Source organism: Nansenia antarctica, assembly GCF_963989245.1.
Source record: "Nansenia antarctica genome assembly, chromosome: 4".
Taxonomy (NCBI): Eukaryota; Metazoa; Chordata; class Actinopteri; order Argentiniformes; family Microstomatidae; genus Nansenia; species Nansenia antarctica.
In genome coordinates this window covers 19561669-19581151 of record NC_137689.1, presented here as the reverse complement: position 1 = coordinate 19581151, position 19483 = coordinate 19561669, and the positions used below count along the sequence as shown (strand labels likewise).

Below are 19483 nucleotides of genomic sequence, written 5' to 3'. Positions count from 1 at the left end.
CCCGATCCCAGTCTGCTGTTGCCGCTGTCCATGGTGCTGAAAAGGTTATCGCTGTAGGCTACTCTGAGATTTTCACTTGGCGGTCTACAAGCCAACTGATCACTTCTCATAATAGTTGTTAACATTAATGTTTAACATAAATGTTTAACGTACATTTATTATATTTCTATTATTCGGCCTGCATTGCCTCGTTAGATGGGGTGCTCGAATCGTTTCTGCATTGTCTCCTGAAGCCTCACGGCGTCGCTCCTCGCCAACATTGGGCTCTGCCTGAGAACACTCCCATTTATTTAGCTTCATGAACTGGCTTTATCCACAAAGCCATTCTGTGCACTGCTGTGTACAGACAGGAATTAACTCGCCTTTGCGATTTTTGTTGATACTGTGTTTATTTGACACCATTGTATTTTGTTACCTCAATTAAGTTGATGCAGGAAATGTCGTCAAAACCATACAGATCAATGCAGTTTGGTTTGCTTTTGCTTGCTATCATGCAGGCCTGTGCCGCAGATATCCGCTATTCTGTCCCAGAGGAGACAAAGACAAACCATGTAATCGGGAGCTTGAGCAAGGACCTCCGTTTGGATGTTAGGCGACTGAGGATTCGGAAGGCCCGCGTTGATTACCAGGGGGACAAACGGTATTGTGGAGTTGATTTGGACTCTGGGAATCTTATTGTTCTGGAGAGAATTGACCGAGAGATGCTTTGTGGAACTACGTCACCTTGTCTCTTGCATTTCGAGTTCATATTAGAGAAACCTCTTGAGCTTCACAATATCGCTCTAGAGATACAGGACATAAATGACAACGCACCTGCATTCCCCAAGGATATAATAAAACTGGAAATAAGCGAGACAGCTCCGACTGGAAGTCGTTTTCAAATAGCTTCAGCGATCGATTTAGATATAGGCGTGAATGCAGTTCAAAATTATGTCCTTGGTCAGAATGAGTACTTCGTATTGGAAGCGAAAGGCAGCAAAGAAAGGTATGTGGAAGTTGTTTTGAAAAATAACCTCGATCGAGAGAAATCTGGAGAGCATGCTCTAACGCTGACGGCAATTGATGGTGGCAATCCTCTCCGGTCAGGTAGCGCGATAATTCAAGTTGTCGTCATGGATGTTAATGATAACGCCCCTGTTTTCACGCAAACGTTTTATAAAGTTACAGTTACTGAAAATTCACCTTCAGGTACCTCAGTGGTCAAGGTGAGCGCAACTGATAAAGATGAGGGCGCAAATGGCGAAGTGTCGTACTACATTAATCATGTTTCTGAAAACACAAAGCGTTTATTCCATATTGAGCAAAATAAAGGGGAAATTACTGTTATCGGTGAGCTTGACCACGAAAAAGCATCCTCTTATGAGATGGAAATACAGGCAGAGGACGGTGGAGGACAGACAGGGCATTGCAAAGTCGTTGTAGAAATATCTGACATAAATGATAATGCTCCCACAATAACTGTAAAATCGGTTAGGAATCCGATTCCAGAGAACGTTCCACCAGGAACTGAAATAGCAATACTTAATGTAAAGGATCAGGACCATGGGGAAAACAGTAGAGTGAGGTGTTTTATTTCAGAAAACCTCCCATTTAAACTCCAGTCTTCTATTAAAAACTACTTCACCCTACTTAGCAGTGCACCTTTCGATCGGGAGCAATTATATGAATATAATGTCACGATAACCGCATCGGATGGAGGGACACCGTCGTTATCCTCAAGTGCTCTTTTAAGTTTCCAAATTTCTGATATAAATGACAACCCGCCTTCATTTGAAGAACAATCCTACAGCGCCTATGTGACTGAGAATAACAAGCCTGGCTCCTCTATATGTTCTGTTACTGCCAGAGACCCAGACTGGAGACAGAACGGTACAGTGGTCTATTCGCTACTGCCCAGTCAGGTCAACGGTGTTCCAGTGTCGTCATTCTTATCCATTAACGGAGACACGGGGGTGATCCATGCTGTGAGAGCATTTGATTATGAACAGTTTAGGAGCTTCAAAGTCCACGTTGTAGCCAGAGACAATGGTTCACCTCCGCTCAGCAGTAACGTGACTGTGAGTGTCTTCATAACAGATGAGAATGATAACTCTCCACAGATATTATATCCTGCTTCAGCAGGGAACTCCTTGATGACTGAGATGGTCCCCAAAGCTGCTATGGCGGGGTCACTAGTTTCCAAGGTGATAGCTGTGGATGCTGACTCCGGACAGAATGCGTGGCTTTCATATCAGATTGCGAAATCTACTGATCCGGGACTTTTCATTATCGGTCTACACAGCGGAGAGATCAGGGCACAGCGGGACATTTCTGAATCTGACAGTATGAAGCAGAACCTTGTTATATCAGTGAAAGATAACGGACAACCCTCTCTCTCCACAACCTGTTCAGTATATTTACTTATATCAGACAACTTGGCTGAAGTTCCAGAACTGAAAGACATGTCTTATGACGGGAGTAGTTCCAAACTGACTTCCTATTTGATCATCGCCCTGGTGTCCGTTTCCACCTTTTTCATCACTTTCATTATTCTCATCGTGGCCGTGAGGTTTTGCCGCAGGAGAAAGCCTCGAATGTTGTTTGATGGAGCAGTCACCATTCCCAGCGCGTATTTCCCTCCCAACTATGCAGAGGTGGATGGAGCTGGAACTCTCCGTAGCTCTTACAATTATGACGCATACCTGACAACGGGCTCACGCACCAGTGACTTCAAGTTTGCTACGTCATACAATGACAACACGCTGCCGGCTGATCTTACGCTGCGCTTGGAACAGAAAGATCAAGATTCGTTGGTGGACACAGTGGACTTTAACGAGGTAAGATAGCATGTTGGTGTGCTGTATGTTTGCCTTATTACTCTACCATAGCCTACAATTGATTGAATGTGTTCATTTGTTTTATGTCTTTCACATTCTAAACATCCTTGTGATGTCTGTCTTTTTATATTTATTTTTATGTCCGTTGGCTTTCCGTTTGCAGTGCATTAGTCCTTGTGGCAGTCGAGTAGTGAAGATCTCCATCTTTTAATTAGAGCTGTTTTATGATGAATGAATGAATGAATGAAAGCTTTATTTCGAACATGTGAAAAAAGAAATAGTTATAACAAGAAAAAACAAAACAAAAACAAGAAAAAACAAAACAAAACAAAAAACACTATTTACTTAACATGTCCGAAAAGGAGTAGGAAGAAGCATAATCTTATTTAATCCTACCCCTTCTCCAATAATCAGAGATTAATAATTAATAATCAGCAGTTGACTTCAATATAAATATAATATTTTTTAAATTAAATCAAATTTATTTACGTATTTACATATGTACCAACAATAGAAAACAGATAATGTAAATAAACAAATAATCTGTGAAAACAACTGGTGACTATCAAAGCCCTTCTTCCTCCTCGTACCTGGTGAAAACCATGTTTTTATACCGCTTTCTGAACTGGGTCATGCTTGGACACCGCTTTAGCTCCACACTCAATCCGTTCCACAGCTTCACTCCACATATAGAAAAACAAAAACTTTTTAACGTTGTACGTACATAAATATGTTTTAAATTTAACTCCCCCCTCAAATTATAACTCCCATCTCTATCAAAAAACAATTTTTGAATATTCCTAGGGAGTAGGTTGTTATTTGCTTTATACATTATTTGTGCTGTTAGAAGGTGGACCAGATCCGTGAATTTTAATGTTTTTGATTTTAAGAATAATTAATTTGTGTGATCTCTATAACCGGAATTATGAATTAACCTTATGGCTCTTTTTTGCAATATTAATAGTGATTGTAGTCAACATTTATAATTGTTGCCCCAAACCTCCGCACAATAATTTAAATATGGTAAAAGCAGTGAGCAGTAGAGATGATCAAAATGATGGTCACATTGTTCAGGAGATACCTTGAGACCATTGAGTTTTAGTTACATAACATTGTGTAGTAGTTTAGCTAATATTGGCTTCGTGTTTATATCAAAGACTCTCATGACAATGTTGGTATTAAACACAGTGGGTCGCTGTTCACTAACACAGGAAAATGCTCCTGAAACCCACCCACTACTACCACTGACTCGTCCATATCTCTCGGGTTGTGAATGTTTCTCTGTGTCAAGCCTTTCACGTCGGATACTTATACTTCAGGCACGTTGTCATATTTATCCGTATTTTCAAAGGATAATAATCACTGGAATAGTTTTAACTCGTCAACATTTTGTAATGGGATATGAACGAGACGCCCTACCTAGGTGGGTTCGATGGAGCACCTTTGTCCTCCTATTGTTTACTGTCCAAAGATGCAACGGAGATGTTCGATATTCAATTGCAGAGGAAATTAAACTCGGTTCTGTGGTTGGGAGGTTCTCGCAGGATTTGGACATTGATGTGAAAATGCTGTCAAACCGCAGTCCAAGGATCGAATTCAAAGGTAGTAAACGATACTGCGACATTAACCAGAAGACCGGGGATATGATTGTGAAGGAACGGATAGACAGAGAGGAGCTGTGTGGACAAAGGCCTTCGTGTACGTTGAATTTCGACTTCTTTTTAGAAAATCCGTTAGAGTTGCACCGTGTCTCACTTGATATCCAAGATGTCAATGACAATTCTCCAGCATTTCCGAATGATATGATAAAATTGGAGATCAGCGAATCAGCAGATAAAGGAGAACGATTTTCCATTGATGAGGCTCTGGACCCAGATACAGGAGCGAATTCCGTTCAGGGTTACACCCTGTCGGCAAATGAACATTTCACATTGTCTGTTCACACCAATGCGGATACAGGTAAATACGCAGAGATAGTGCTTGAGAATGAACTGGACCGTGAAAATCAGGACGAGCACACGCTTACATTGACAGCTTATGACGGGGGCAAGCCACAGAAATCCGGCACAGTAGTTATACAAGTCCGGGTTCTAGATGCTAATGATAATGTCCCTGTTTTTACACAATCAGTTTACAAGGTGAGTGTGCCTGAAAACGCTCCATTAGGAACAGTCGTTGTGACTGTCAGTGCTACCGATGCAGATGAGGGGGCAAATGGACAGGTTACATATGAATTCAGTCATATCTCTCTAAAAGCAAAAAATACTTTTTCCATTAATCCAAAAACTGGACAGATTCACATCAAAGAAATAATAGATTTCGAGGACACATCTTCATACGAGCTCCGTGTTAAAGCAAAAGACGGAGCGGGCCAAGCGGGTTCGTGTAAAGTTATGGTAGACCTTATTGATATGAACGACAACGCTCCAGCCATAATCGTAAAATCGATAAAATCACCATTTCCGGAAAACTCACCGGCTGGTACAGAGGTTGCCTTAATATACGTACAGGACAACGATTCTGAGTTAAACAACAAAGTCAGATGTTCAGTTGAGGAGAACACACCTTTCAAATTGTCCCCATCAATCAAAAATCATTTTTCCCTGGTTACTGCTGTGGGGTTGGATCGTGAGGCACAGTCAGAATACAACATCACTCTTGTTGCCACAGACGACGGATCTCCACCACTTTCCTCTTTAAAAACGATTACGTTAGTGGTTGCTGATGTTAATGACAATCCACCTGCATTTGAAGAACAATCCTACAGCGCCTATGTGACTGAGAATAACAAGGCTGGCTCCTCTATATGTTCTGTTACTGCCAGAGACCCAGACTGGAGACAGAACGGTACAGTGGTCTATTCTCTACTGCCCAGTGAGGTCAACGGTGTTCCAGTGTCGTCATTCTTATCCATTAACGGAGACACGGGGGTGATCCATGCTGTGAGAGCATTTGATTATGAACAGTTTAGGAGCTTCGAAGTCCACGTTGTAGCCAGAGACAATGGTTCTCCTCCGCTCAGCAGTAACGTGACTGTGAGTGTCTTCATAACAGATGAGAATGATAACTCTCCACTGATATTATATCCTGCTTTAGCAGGGAACTCCTTGATGACTGAGATGGTCCCTAAAGCTGCTATGGCGGGGTCACTTGTTTCCAAGGTCATAGCTGTGGATGCTGACTCTGGACAGAACGCGTGGCTTTCATATCAGATCGTCAAATCGACTGATCCCGGACTTTTCACTATTGGTCTCCACACCGGAGGGATCAGGGTACAACGGGACATTTCTGAATCTGACAGTATGAAGCAGAACCTTGTTGTATCAGTGAAAGATAACGGACAGCCCTCTCTCTCTACAACCTGTTCAGTATATTTACTAATATCAGACAACTTGGCTGAAGTTCCAGAACTGAAAGACATGTCTTATGATGGGAGTAGTTCCAAACTAACCTCCTACCTGATCATCGCACTAGTTTCCGTTTCCACCTTTTTCATCACTTTCATTATTCTCATCGTGGCCGTGAGGTTTTGCCGTAGGAGAAAGCCTCGAATGTTGTTTGATGGAGCAGTCACCATTCCCAGCGCGTATTTCCCTCCCAACTATGCAGAGGTGGATGGAGCTGGAACTCTCCGTAGCTCTTACAATTATGACGCATACCTGACAACGGGCTCACGCACCAGTGACTTCAAGTTTGTGACATCATACAATGACAACACGCTGCGTGCTGATAACACAATGAAGAAGAGTCCAGTTGAGATCATTGGAGAAAGTATCATGACACTGAACAGCGCAGGCGACACATACGAGGTAAATCCCACATTTTAACGTCATAGCCTTGAATACATGATTGCTTACATTTTTTATCTGCTTTTTACCTTCTTGAACTGTAGGATTTTATCATCCTCTCTGAATTCTAAGGTATCTGAGCTTGTATGAAGGATGGAATATGTTTTTAACTCAAACACTGCAATGCTATTTTTGCTGCTGGTGTGTGACCAAACATGTATTGATTCACATGGATACATACTGGCACATATTGGTATTTTAATGCTTTAATGATTCTCTAGTCTTCTTTATTGTTTCTGGCTATTCTTAATGAGATATTCTCATTGTGCTCTTTAATTTCATGGAAGAAATTGGCTTATACAAGTTGGATGAAATACAATTAAAATGATCAATTTATTATGTCATTAATGCTGATCTAAAATGTTAATTGTTCAAGAATTAGATTTCTATGGACTTGAAGTGTGTTTTTTCACCTGCTTGAACAATACACGTTTAATTCCACCTGTTCTCTCTGACCTTGTCCATTGCACATTTTGGGTTGTGTTGTTTTATTAAACACTGCAGTGCTTTATTACATCTGGTGTGTGATAGTGAACTGTGGTCACATGGCTAATCATGTATTGATTTACATAGTCAGATCACAATGCACATGTTGGTATATTGATGCTATAATTACTCTCTCCTGTCTTCCTGACATTTCTATATGGCTTTACATTTATTGTAGACATGGGTTTATTATAGCTTAATTCGATGTAAGCAAATTATCATTTAATTACTTCAGTAATGCTGATCTAATAAATGATTAGTTTAATAATTAGATTTGTATAGGCCTTTTGCATAGCAAAACCACTACTAAATCTATTTACATTAAATGACATGTCATGCAGTATCGGTTTATGTAATACACATACTGTAAATATAGGTTGTTCTTTGTCATTTGTGGTTGGTCAATTGATCAGTCATTATTTTCCATTACGAATAAGCTACGTATAGGCCTACCAGTAAGATAAGTAGGCTACCGGGTTGTAATTTAGAAAAAGGACGTCTGCAATGTTTCAGCACCACACACATGGACAGCTCCGTAGAAGATTCAAAGAAGGGAAATGTACTGAGCTAATGGTCGGCCTTCCAGCTGTACAACGTATAAGGGAACAAAAACATATTTCCCCCCCTCCATGCATTAGGCTAAAGTATGTGTAATGTTGGCTATACTTCATGTGAACAACTGTAATTCAAGCGATGTATGTTGTATCTACAGCCTTTGTGTTGGAATCTCTGTTTTAAACATTTGAATGTAGTTTTCCAAGGAGTACTCTACGCGTCGCTGTTCACTGAATATTGGACGATAGACATGTCTCCACCCAGTTTAACCGTAAAAGGGAAGAATATATTTTCGGTGACAAAAGCCATCGGCTCTTTTAGATGGAATATAGTGTGCGTTTTATGGGACACGATTACGGAGTATATGTTTGATTTTGAGAGTTGAAAAACATATTATACGCCTTTGACGTTTGAGCAGGACCTATACAGTTTGGGATTATGGGACACGTTGGATTATCAGTATCGGTCTCGACATTCTGTTTGTTCTTCATGTTTTTCGTAGTGCGGACAAGCCTTGGAGACATGAACTATGCTATTCCGGAGGAAATGAAACGCGGATCTGTGATTGGAAACTTAGCTAAGGATCTGGGGTTGGATGCGAAAGGTTTGTCTGCTCGTAAGGCTCGTTTGGATATAGATGGCAGTAGTCAACGTTATTGTGACATTAATCTGAATACTGGAGATTTTGTTGTGGCTGAAACAATAGACAGGGAGGAGCTGTGTGGGTCGAGGGTTTCTTGTACCTTGACATACGAGCTTGTGTTAGAAAATCCCCTAGAATTACATCGTATTATTGTGCAAATTCAAGATACAAACGATAACTCTCCAATTTTTCCGAATGACCGCATTCTCCTAGAAATCAGAGAATCGGCCGTTAGAGGAACGCGTTTCCTCCTAAACGAGGCCCACGATGCGGATATAGGGCTAAATGCAGTTCAACAATATTCCCTGGAAAAAAATGACTACTTTGCATTAGCTGTTAATAGCAACCCAGATGGAGGAAAGTATAGTGAATTAGTGGTAGAGAATGAGTTAGATCGTGAACAGCAAGAGAAAGTGACGTTGTTACTCACAGCGGTTGACGGTGGGACTCCACAGAGATCTGGTACTGTTGTTATACACGTCACTGTGTTGGATGCCAACGATAATATTCCAGTGTTTAGTCAGAATATTTACAAGGTCAGTCTTCCCGAAAACGCTCCGTTAGGTACAGTCGTTACGAAGGTGACGGCCACTGATGCAGACGAAGGACTGAATGGTCTAGTGACTTATCAGCTGACTCGTGTAAGTAACAGAGGAGCAAAACTGTTTTCTATGAATGAGACAACCGGTGAAATAAGAGTAATAGGCCCAATTGACTTTGAAGAGAAAACATATTATGAAATGAGCGTACAGGGAAAAGATGGTTTAGGGTCAGCTTCAAATTGTAAAGTTGTTATCGAAATCACAGATGTGAATGACAATGCACCTATGATATTAATCAAATCGCTTAACAATCCTGTTCCTGAGAATGTGTTACCTGGCACAGAGGTGGGCATCATTAATGTACAGGATAAAGACTCAGAGAGGAATAGACAGGTCCGCTGCTCTATTCAGCAACATTTTCCTTTCAAATTAAGCCCCTCAATCAAAAATTATTATTCTCTGGTTACCACAAGTAAACTAGACCGCGAGATGATATCAGATTATAACATCACAATCACTGCTACGGATGAAGGGTCTCCACCTTTGTCCTCCTCAAAGACTATTCATTTATCAGTCTCTGACGTCAATGACAATCCACCTGTGTTTGAAGAACAATCCTACAGCGCCTATGTGACTGAGAATAACAAGCCTGGCTCCTCTATATGTTCTGTTACTGCCAGAGACCCAGACTGGAGACAGAACGGTACAGTGGTCTATTCTCTACTGCCCAGTGAGGTCAACGGTGTTCCAGTGTCGTCATTCTTATCCATTAACGGAGACACCGGGGTGATCCATGCTGTGAGAGCATTTGATTATGAACAGTTTAGGAGCTTCAAAGTCCACGTTGTAGCCAGAGACAATGGTTCTCCTCCGCTCAGCAGTAACGTGACTGTGAGTGTCTTCACAACAGATGAGAATGATAACTCTCCACAGATATTATATCCTGCTTCAGCAGGGAACTCCTTGATGACTGAGCTGGTCCCCAAAGCTGCTATGTCGGGGTCACTTGTTTCCAAGGTGATCGCTGTGGATTCTGACTCTGGACAGAACGCGTGGCTTTCATATCAGATCGTGAAATCGACTGATCCGGGACTTTTCAATATAGGTCTCCACAGCGGAGAGATCAGGGCACAGCGGGACATTTCTGAATCTGATAGTATGAAGCAGAACCTTGTTATATCAGTGAAAGATAACGGACAGCCCTCTCTCTCTACAACATGTTCAGTATATTTACTAATATCAGACAACTTGGCTGAAGTTCCAGAACTGAAAGACATGTCTTATGATGGGAGTAGTTCCAAACTAACCTCCTACCTGATCATCGCGTTAGTTTCCGTTTCCACTTTTTTCATCACTTTCATTATTCTCATCGTGGCCGTGAGGTTTTGCCGTAGGAGAAAGCCTCGAATGTTGTTTGATGGAGCAGTCACCATTCCCAGCGCGTATTTCCCTCCCAACTATGCAGAGGTGGACGGAGCTGGAACTCTCCGTAGCTCTTACAATTATGACGCATACCTGACAACGGGCTCACGCACCAGTGACTTCAAGTTTGTTACGTCATACAATGACAACACGCTACTGTCTGATAACACTCTGAAGAATAACCTAAACATCTCGGTTGAGGACAGCACACACATGCTGAATACCGCTGGGGAATTCGAGGTGAGCTAACATGGCTGCACTAATGTATTTTCTCTTTCACGATTTGAACATTGTAAGCAATTATAATGAATTGTACATGATTCACTTTTTGAGAATGCCCAAGCTATTCCATGTCTTACAATATTTTAATTGGCTAGTATAATCCTTGTGTCCTTACCATGTGCATTTTTAGAAGTGTGAAGCAACAACATTACATTTATGTAGCTATAACAACTATATGCCATTAATATAGAATTGATACGCTAGCAATGTATTTCGAAGTTAAGATAACTTTACATCTTGCAGATATATTTCATTGGCCAATGGAATTATATTATATGCTACCGAATGTGATTTTTGCTATACTGTAATGTACGGGTAGAGTGTTGAGTGGTCTATCCCCTCTCTCTGTCTATGAATTATCCTTTCGAGCTGGAATATTTAGCAAAGCATTATCAATGAAGATACACTGCAATAGCCCAGACAGAAACCGATGTTTTTTCAACATATGGCTTGCGATCCTATCTCCAATTGCTGCTGTTCAACAAGGATTCCAACAATTCCGTTTCAGAACCAGTAATGTAGACAGCGCCAACAAGCTACTTTTTCATTGATATGTAAAGGCCTTTGCGAAATGCTTTCCTCTAGGATATGTTGATAATGTTTAATGTGAATTAGGGCCTACACTCTATCATATAGTGTACCCTAACTAAATGTTATGCTACAATTCCTATTTACATGGGTTTCGTTGAAGTAAAAGGTTGCGTAAGGGCTTGCTTACACCAACTCTGGAAACGAGAACTGCGAACAGCGCACATGTAAAAAAATATATACATGCCACAAAAGTGTAGCCTATAGTTGACCATGTTTGTTTTTATTGCTAAAATCGAAATCAACATGACGATATGTATTACATTTAGAAATGTACTAATTGGCACAAAACTTTACCATCTAAAGTAATATCATTGTATTTGCACGATTTACATTATAGGCTAATTGTTTTCATGTGGAATACTTTGTTTGAAGCCTATAGTTATTGCAGTTTTTGAAAAGTACTCAGTGTGTCGCTATTCACCAACTATTGTAGAATATAGATCTCTCCACCTTCTAATGTCATATGTAAAGAAGGGAGAGAGGATCGTAGAAAACAAATCTATCGGCAGCACTGAATATTGGGCTGTTGATCAGTCTTTTTTTTACATTTTGATCTCACGCAGTCACCAAGAGTGGGGTTGGTTGGTTAATTCAGACAATGGAATACAAAGGATTCTCTCGTTCGGTCTGGATATTCGATCTGATTGTCTTCATGTTCCTTCTGCGGGACAGCAATGGAGATATGAGCTATTCTATACCGGAGGAAATGGAACTGGGATCTGTGATCGGGAATATTGCGAATGATCTCAGGGTAGATCATAACATACTTTCAGCTCGAGAGGCTCGTTTAGAAATGGATGGCAGCAGTAGGCGTTATTGTGAAATAAATCGGAGTACTGGTGATTTGGTTGTTGCTGAGAGAATTGACAGGGAGCAGCTTTGCGGAAGGCGGATTTCGTGCGCATTGGAATATGAAATGGTTATGGAGAATCCTTTGGAATTACACCGCATCATCATTCAGATACAAGATATTAATGATAATTCGCCACAGTTTACGGAAGATGTCGTGAAATTCGAGATCAGAGAATCAGCAGTCAAGGGCGCTCGATTTACGCTCAATGAGGCTCACGATGCAGATATAGGACTGAATGCTGTTCAAGGATACAGCCTACAAAGGAACGACCATTTTACCTTAGCTGTTAATACCAACTCTGACGGAGGGAAATACAGCGAGGTAGTTTTAGACAAGGAGCTGGATCGTGAAAAACAACAGGAGGTGACATTGTTACTGACTGCGATTGACGGCGGAAATCCGCAGAGATCTGGTACAGTAGTCATACACGTCACTGTGCTGGATGCAAACGATAATATTCCAGTATTTAGTCAAAAGGTCTACAAAGTCATGATACCTGAAAATTCTCCAATCGATACTTTGGTGGCAACTGTTAGAGCCACAGATGCCGACGAGGGAGCTAATGGGGAAGTAACCTATGATTTCGGGCGTGTTTCAAATGAGGGGAATCAATTGTTTAAACTTGACCCTACAAGGGGGGAAATTAAAGTTGGCGGAAAAATTGATTATGAAGTAGAGTCGATTCATGAATTACGGATCCAAGGAAAGGACGGGTCGGGATTGTCCTCTTTTGCTAAAGTTATTATTGAAATCACTGACGTGAACGATAATGAGCCCGTGATATCTCTTAAATCTTTAAAAAATCCAATCCCTGAGAATGTGTTACCTGGCACTGAGGTGGGCATCATCAATGTACAGGATAAAGATTCGGAGAGAAATAGACAGGTTCGATGCTCCATTCAACAAAATGTTCCCTTCAAATTAAATCCTTCAATTAAGAATTATTATTCTTTAGTTACAACAACTGAACTAGACCGTGAGATTCTATCAGATTATAACATCACAATAACGGCTACAGATGAGGGTTCTCCACCTTTAACTTCTTCAAAGACTATTCATTTATCTGTCTCAGACGTCAATGACAATCCACCTGCATTTGAAGAACAATCCTACAGCGCCTATGTGACTGAGAATAACAAGCCTGGCTCCTCTATATGTTCTGTTACTGCCAGAGACCCAGACTGGAGACAGAACGGTACAGTGGTCTATTCTCTACTGCCCAGTGAAGTCAACGGTGTTCCAGTATCGTCATTCTTATCCATTAATGGAGACACAGGGGTGATCCATGCTGTGAGAGCATTTGATTATGAACAGTTTAGGAGATTCAAAGTCCACGTTGTAGCCAGAGACAATGGTTCTCCTCCACTCAGCAGTAACGTGACTGTGAGCGTCTTCATAACAGATGAGAATGATAACTCTCCACAGATATTATATCCTGCTCCAGCAGGTAACTCCTTGATGACTGAGATGGTCCCCAAAGCTGCTATGGCGGGGTCCCTTGTTTCCAAGGTGATAGCTGTGGATGCTGACTCTGGACAGAACGCGTGGCTTTCATATCAGATTGTGAAATCGACTGATCCGGGACTTTTCACTATCGGTCTCCACAGCGGAGAGATCAGGGCACAGCGGGACATTTCTGAATCTGACAGTATGAAGCAGAACCTTGTTATATCAGTGAAGGATAACGGACAGCCCTCTCTCTCTACAACCTGTTTAGTATATTTACTTATTTCAGACAACTTGGCTGAAGTTCCAGAACTGAAAGACATGTCTTATGATGGGAGTAGTTCCAAACTAACCTCCTACCTGATCATCGCACTAGTTTCCGTTTCCACCTTTTTCCTCACTTTCATTATTCTCATCGTGGCCGTGAGGTTTTGCCGTAGGAGAAAGCCTCGAATGTTGTTTGATGGAGCAGTCACCATTCCCAGCGCGTATTTCCCTCCCAACTATGCAGAGGTGGATGGAGCTGGAACTCTCCGTAGCTCTTACAATTATGACGCATACCTGACAACGGGCTCACGCACCAGTGACTTCAAGTTTGTGACATCATACAATGACAACACGCTGCGTGCTGATAACACAATGAAGAAGTGTCCAGTTGAGATCATTGGAGAAAGTATCATGACACTGAACAGCGCAGGCGACACATACGAGGTAAATCCCACATTTTAACGTCATAGCCTATATGAATACATATACATGATTGCTTACACATTTTTATCTGCTTTTTACCTGCTTGAACTGTAGGATTTTATTATTCTCTCTGAATTCCAAGGTATCTGAGCTTGTATGGAGGATGGAATATGTTTTTAACTCAAACTTTGCAATGCTATTTTTGCTGCTGGTGTGTGGCCAAACATGTATTGATTCACATGGATACATACAGCACATATTGGTATTTTAATGCTTTAATGATTCTCTAGTCTTCTTCATTGTTTCTGGCTATTCTTAATGAGATATTCTCATTATGCTCTTTAATTTCATGGAAGAAATTGGCTCATACAAGTTGGATGAAATACAATTAAAATGATACATTTATTATGTCATTAATGCTGATCTTAAATGTTATTTGTTCAATAATTAGATTTCTATGAACTTGAAGTGTGTTTTTTCACCTGCTTGAACAATACACTTTTAATTCCACCTTTTCTCTCTGACCTTGTCCATTGCACATTTTAAGTTGTGTGGTTTTATTAAACACTGCAGTGCTTTATTACATCTGGTGTGTGATAGTGAGCTGTGGTCACATGGCTAATCATTTATTGATTTACATAGTCAGATCACAATGCACATGTTGGTATATTGATGCTATAATTACTCTCTCCTGTCTTCCTGACATTTCTATATGGCTTTACATTTATTGTAGACATGGGTTTATTATAATATAAATATACATTATCATTTAATTACTTCAGTAATGCTGATCTAATAAATTATTTGTTTAATAATTAGATTTGTATAGGCCTTTTGCATAGCAAACCCACTACTAAATCTATTTACATTAAATGACATGTCATGCAGTATCGGTTTATGTAATACACATACTGTAAATATAGGTTGTTCTTTGTCATTTGTGGTTGGTCAATTGATCAGTCATTATTTTTCATTACGAATAAGTTCTGTATCTAGGCCTACCAGTAAGATAAGTACACCCGGTTGTAATTTAGAAAAAGGACGTCTGCAATGTTTCAGCACCACACACATGGACAGCTCCGTAGAAGATTCAAAGAAGGGAAATGTACTGAGCTAATGATCGGCCTTCCAGCTGTACAACGTATAAGGGAACAAAAACATATTTCCCCCCCTCCTTGCTTTAGGCTAAAGTATGTGTAATGTTGGGTATACTTCATGGGAACAACTGTAATTCAAGCGATGTATGTTGTATCTACAGCTTTTGTGTTGGAATCTCTGTTTTAAACATTTGAATGTAGTTTTCCAAGGATTACTCTACGCGTCGCTGTTCACTGAATATTGGACGATATACATGTCTCCACCCAGTTTAACCGTAAAAGGGAGGAATATATTTTCGGTGACACAAACCATCGACTCTTTCAGATGGACCATATTGTGCGGGTTATTGGACACAATTACGGAGTCAATGTTTGATTTTAAGGGTTGAAAAACACATTCATATGATACCCCTTTTAGTATAGGACCTATACAGTTTGGGATTATGGAACACGTTGGATTATCAGTATCAGCCTCGACGTACAGTCTGGGTTTTATTGTGTTCTTAGTGCGGACAAGCCTTGGAGACATGAACTATGCGATTCCGGAGGAGATGAAACGCGGAACTGTGATTGGAAACTTGGCTAAGGATCTGGGGTTGGATGCGAGAGGATTTTCTGCTCGCAAGGCTCGTTTGGATATGGATGGCAGTCGTCAACGTTATTGCGACATTAATCTGAATACTGGAGATTTCGTTGTGGCTGAAACAATAGACAGGGAGGAGCTGTGTGGGTCGAGGGTTTCTTGTACCTTGAAATACGAGCTTGTGTTGGAAAATCCCTTAGAATTACATCGTATAACTGTGCAAATTCAAGATACAAACGATAACTCCCCAATTTTTCCGAATGACCGCATTCAACTAGAAATCAGCGAATCGGCCGATATAGGAACGCACTTCCTCCTTCAAGAGGCCCACGATGCGGATATAGGCCTAAACTCAGTGCAACAATATTCTCTGCAAAATAATGACTATTTTGCATTAGGTGTACATACGAACCAAGATGGTGGCAAATATAGTGAATTAGTTATAGAGAAAAAACTTGATCGAGAACAACAACAGGAGATGAACCTCATACTGACTGCGGTTGACGGTGGGACTCCTCAGAGGTCTGGGACTGTTGTTATACACGTCACAGTTCTAGATGCGAATGATAATATTCCGGTGTTTAGCCAGAATATCTACAAGGTCAGTCTTCCCGAAAACGCTCCGTTAGGTACAATAGTAACAAAGGTGACGGCCACTGATGCAGACGAAGGACTGAATGGTGTAGTGACTTATCAGCTGACTCGTGTAAGTAACAGAGGAGCAAAACTGTTTTCTATGAATGAGACAACCGGTGAAATAAGAGTAATAGGCCCAATTGACTTTGAAGAGAAAACATATTATGAAATGAGCGTACAGGGAAAAGATGGTTTAGGGTCAGCTTCAAATTGTAAAGTTGTTATCGAAATCACAGATGTGAATGACAATGCACCTATGATATTAATCAAATCGCTTAACAATCCTGTTCCTGAGAATGTGTTACCTGGCACTGAGGTGGCCATCATCAATGTACAGGATGAAGACTCAGAGAGGAATAGACAGGTCCGCTGCTCCATTCAGCAAAATGTTCCCTTCAAATTAAGCCCCTCAATCAAAAATTATTATTCTCTGGTTACCACAAGTAAACTAGACCGCGAGATTATATCAGATTATAACATCACAATCACTGCAACGGATGAGGGATCTCCACCCCTATCCTCTTCAAAGATCATTCATTTATCTGTCTCTGATGTCAATGACAATCCACCTGTGTTTGAAGAACAATCCTACAGCGCCTATGTGACTGAGAATAACAAGCCTGGCTCCTCTATATGTTCTGTTACTGCCAGAGACCCAGACTGGAGACAGAACGGTACAGTGGTCTATTCTCTACTGCCCAGTGAGGTCAACGGTGTTCCAGTATCGTCATCCTTATCCATTAACGGAGACACAGGGGTGATCCATGCTGTGAGAGCATTTGATTATGAACAGTTTAGGAGATTCAAAGTCCACGTAGTGGCCAGAGACAATGGTTCTCCTCCGCTCAGCAGCAACGTGACTGTGAGTTTCTTCATAACAGATGAGAATGATAACTCTCCACAGATATTATATCCTGCTTCATCAGGTAACTCCTTGATGACTGAGATGGTCCCCAAAGCTGCTATGGCGGGGTCCCTTGTTTCCAAGGTGATAGCTGTGGATGCTGACTCTGGACAGAACGCGTGGCTTTCATATCAGATCGTGAAATCGACTGATCCGGGACTTTTCAATATTGGTCTCCACAGTGGAGAGATCAGGGCACAGCGGGACATTTCTGAATCTGACAGTATGAAGCAGAACCTTGTTATATCAGTGAAGGATAACGGACAGCCCTCTCTCTCTACAACCTGTTCAGTATATTTACTCATATCAGATAACTTGGCTGAAGTTCCAGAACTGAAAGACATGTCTTATGATGGGAGTAGTTCGAAACTAACCTCCTACCTGATCATCGCGCTGGTGTCCGTTTCCACCTTTTTCATCACTTTCATTATTCTCATCGTGGCCGTGAGGTTTTGCCGCAGGAGAAAGCCTCGAATGTTGTTTGATGGAGCAGTCACCATTCCCAGCGCGTATTTCCCTCCCAACTATGCAGAGGTGGATGGAGCTGGAACTCTCCGTAGCTCTTACAATTATGACGCATACCTGACAACGGGCTCACGCACCAGTGACTTCAAGTTTGTTACACCATACAATGAGAACACGCTGCGTGCTGATAACACAATGAAGAAGAGTCCAGTTGAGCCCATTGGAGAAAGTATCATGACACTGAACAGCGCAGGCGACACATACGAGGTAAATCCCACATTTTAACGTCATAGCCTATGAATACAAACATATACATGATTGCTTACAATTTTCTATCTGCTTTTTACCTGCTTGAACTGTAGGATTTTATTATCCTCTCTGAATTCTAAGGTAGCTGAGCTTGTATGAAGGATGGAATATGTTTTTAACTCAAACACTGCAATGCTATTTTTGCTGCTGGTGTGTGGCCAAACATGTATTGATTCACATGGATACATACAGCACATATTGGTATTTTAATGCTTTAATTATTCTCTAGTCTTCTTTATTGTTTCTGGCTATTCTTAATGATATATTTTCACTCTGCTCTTTAATTTCATGGAAGAAATTGGCTTATACAAGTTGGATGAAATACAATTAAAATAATCAATTTATTATGTCATTAATGCTGATCTAAAATGTTATTTGTTCAAGAATTTGATTTCTATGGACTTGGAGTTTGTTTTTTCACCTGATTGAACAATACTAATATTAATTCCACCTTTTCTCTCTGACCTTGTCCATTGCACATTTTGTGTTGTGTTGTTTTATTAAACACTGCAGTGCTTTATTACATCTGGTGTGTGATAGTGAGCTGTGGTCACATGGCTAATCATGTATTGATTTACATGGCCAGATCACAATGCACATGTTGGTATATTGATGCTATAATTACTCTCTAGTCATCTTAAAGTCTTCCTGACATTTCTATATGGCTTTACATTTATTGTAGACATCGGTTTATTATATAGTTTAATTCGATGTAAGCAAATTATCATTTAATTACGTCAGTAATGCTGATCCAACATATTATTAGTTGAATAATTAGATTTGTATAGGCCTTTTGCATAGCAAAACCACTACTAAATATATTAACATTAAATGACATGTCATGCTGTATCGGTTTATGTAATAGACATACTGTAAATATAGGTTGTTCTTTGTCATTTGTGGTTGGTCAATTGATCAGTCATTATTTTTCATTACGAATAAGCTCCGTATCTAGGCCTACCAGTAAGATAAGTAGGCTACCCGGTTGTAATTTAGAAAAAGGACGTCTGCAATGTTTCAGCACCACACACATGGACAGCTCCGTAGAAGATTCAACAGAAGGGAAATGTACTGAGCTAATGGTCGGCCTTCCAGTAAAACGTACAGTACAGGCCAAAAGTTTGGACACACCTTCTCATTCAATGTGTTTCCTTTATTTTCATGACTATTTACATTGTAGATTCTCACTGAAGGCATCAAAACTATGAATGAACACATGTGGAATGATGTACTTAACAAAAAAGTGTGAAATAACTCTAAATATGTCTTAGATTTTAGATTCCTCAAAGTAGCCACCCTTTGCTTTTTTGTTGTT

The 19483-nt window shown here is 40.6% G+C and overlaps 3 protein-coding genes across 3 annotated transcripts; all 3 read left to right on the top strand.

Annotated features, from left to right (window-relative positions):
* Positions 1-4210: 4210 nt before the first annotated feature.
* LOC308155842 (protocadherin beta-16-like) lies at positions 4211-6643 on the top strand (the record flags this gene model as incomplete). The annotated part of the gene is made up of 1 exon (XM_080529213.1): positions 4211-6643. One exon carries the CDS (start codon positions 4211-4213, stop codon positions 6641-6643), a length of 2433 nt encoding a protein of 810 aa, XP_080385339.1.
* A 1551-nt stretch (positions 6644-8194) lies between these two features.
* Positions 8195-10561, top strand: LOC308155841 (protocadherin gamma-A11-like; the record flags this gene model as incomplete). The annotated part of the gene is made up of 1 exon (XM_080529212.1): positions 8195-10561. The coding sequence occupies one exon, from the start codon at positions 8195-8197 to the stop codon at positions 10559-10561; it is 2367 nt and encodes a 788-aa protein (XP_080385338.1).
* A 1540-nt stretch (positions 10562-12101) lies between these two features.
* On the top strand, positions 12102-18144 carry LOC308155840 (protocadherin gamma-A11-like; the record flags this gene model as incomplete). Its single annotated transcript, XM_080529211.1, has 2 exons — positions 12102-12455; positions 16375-18144. 2 exons carry the CDS (start codon positions 12102-12104, stop codon positions 18142-18144), a joined length of 2124 nt encoding a protein of 707 aa, XP_080385337.1.
* Positions 18145-19483: the final 1339 nt, after the last annotated feature.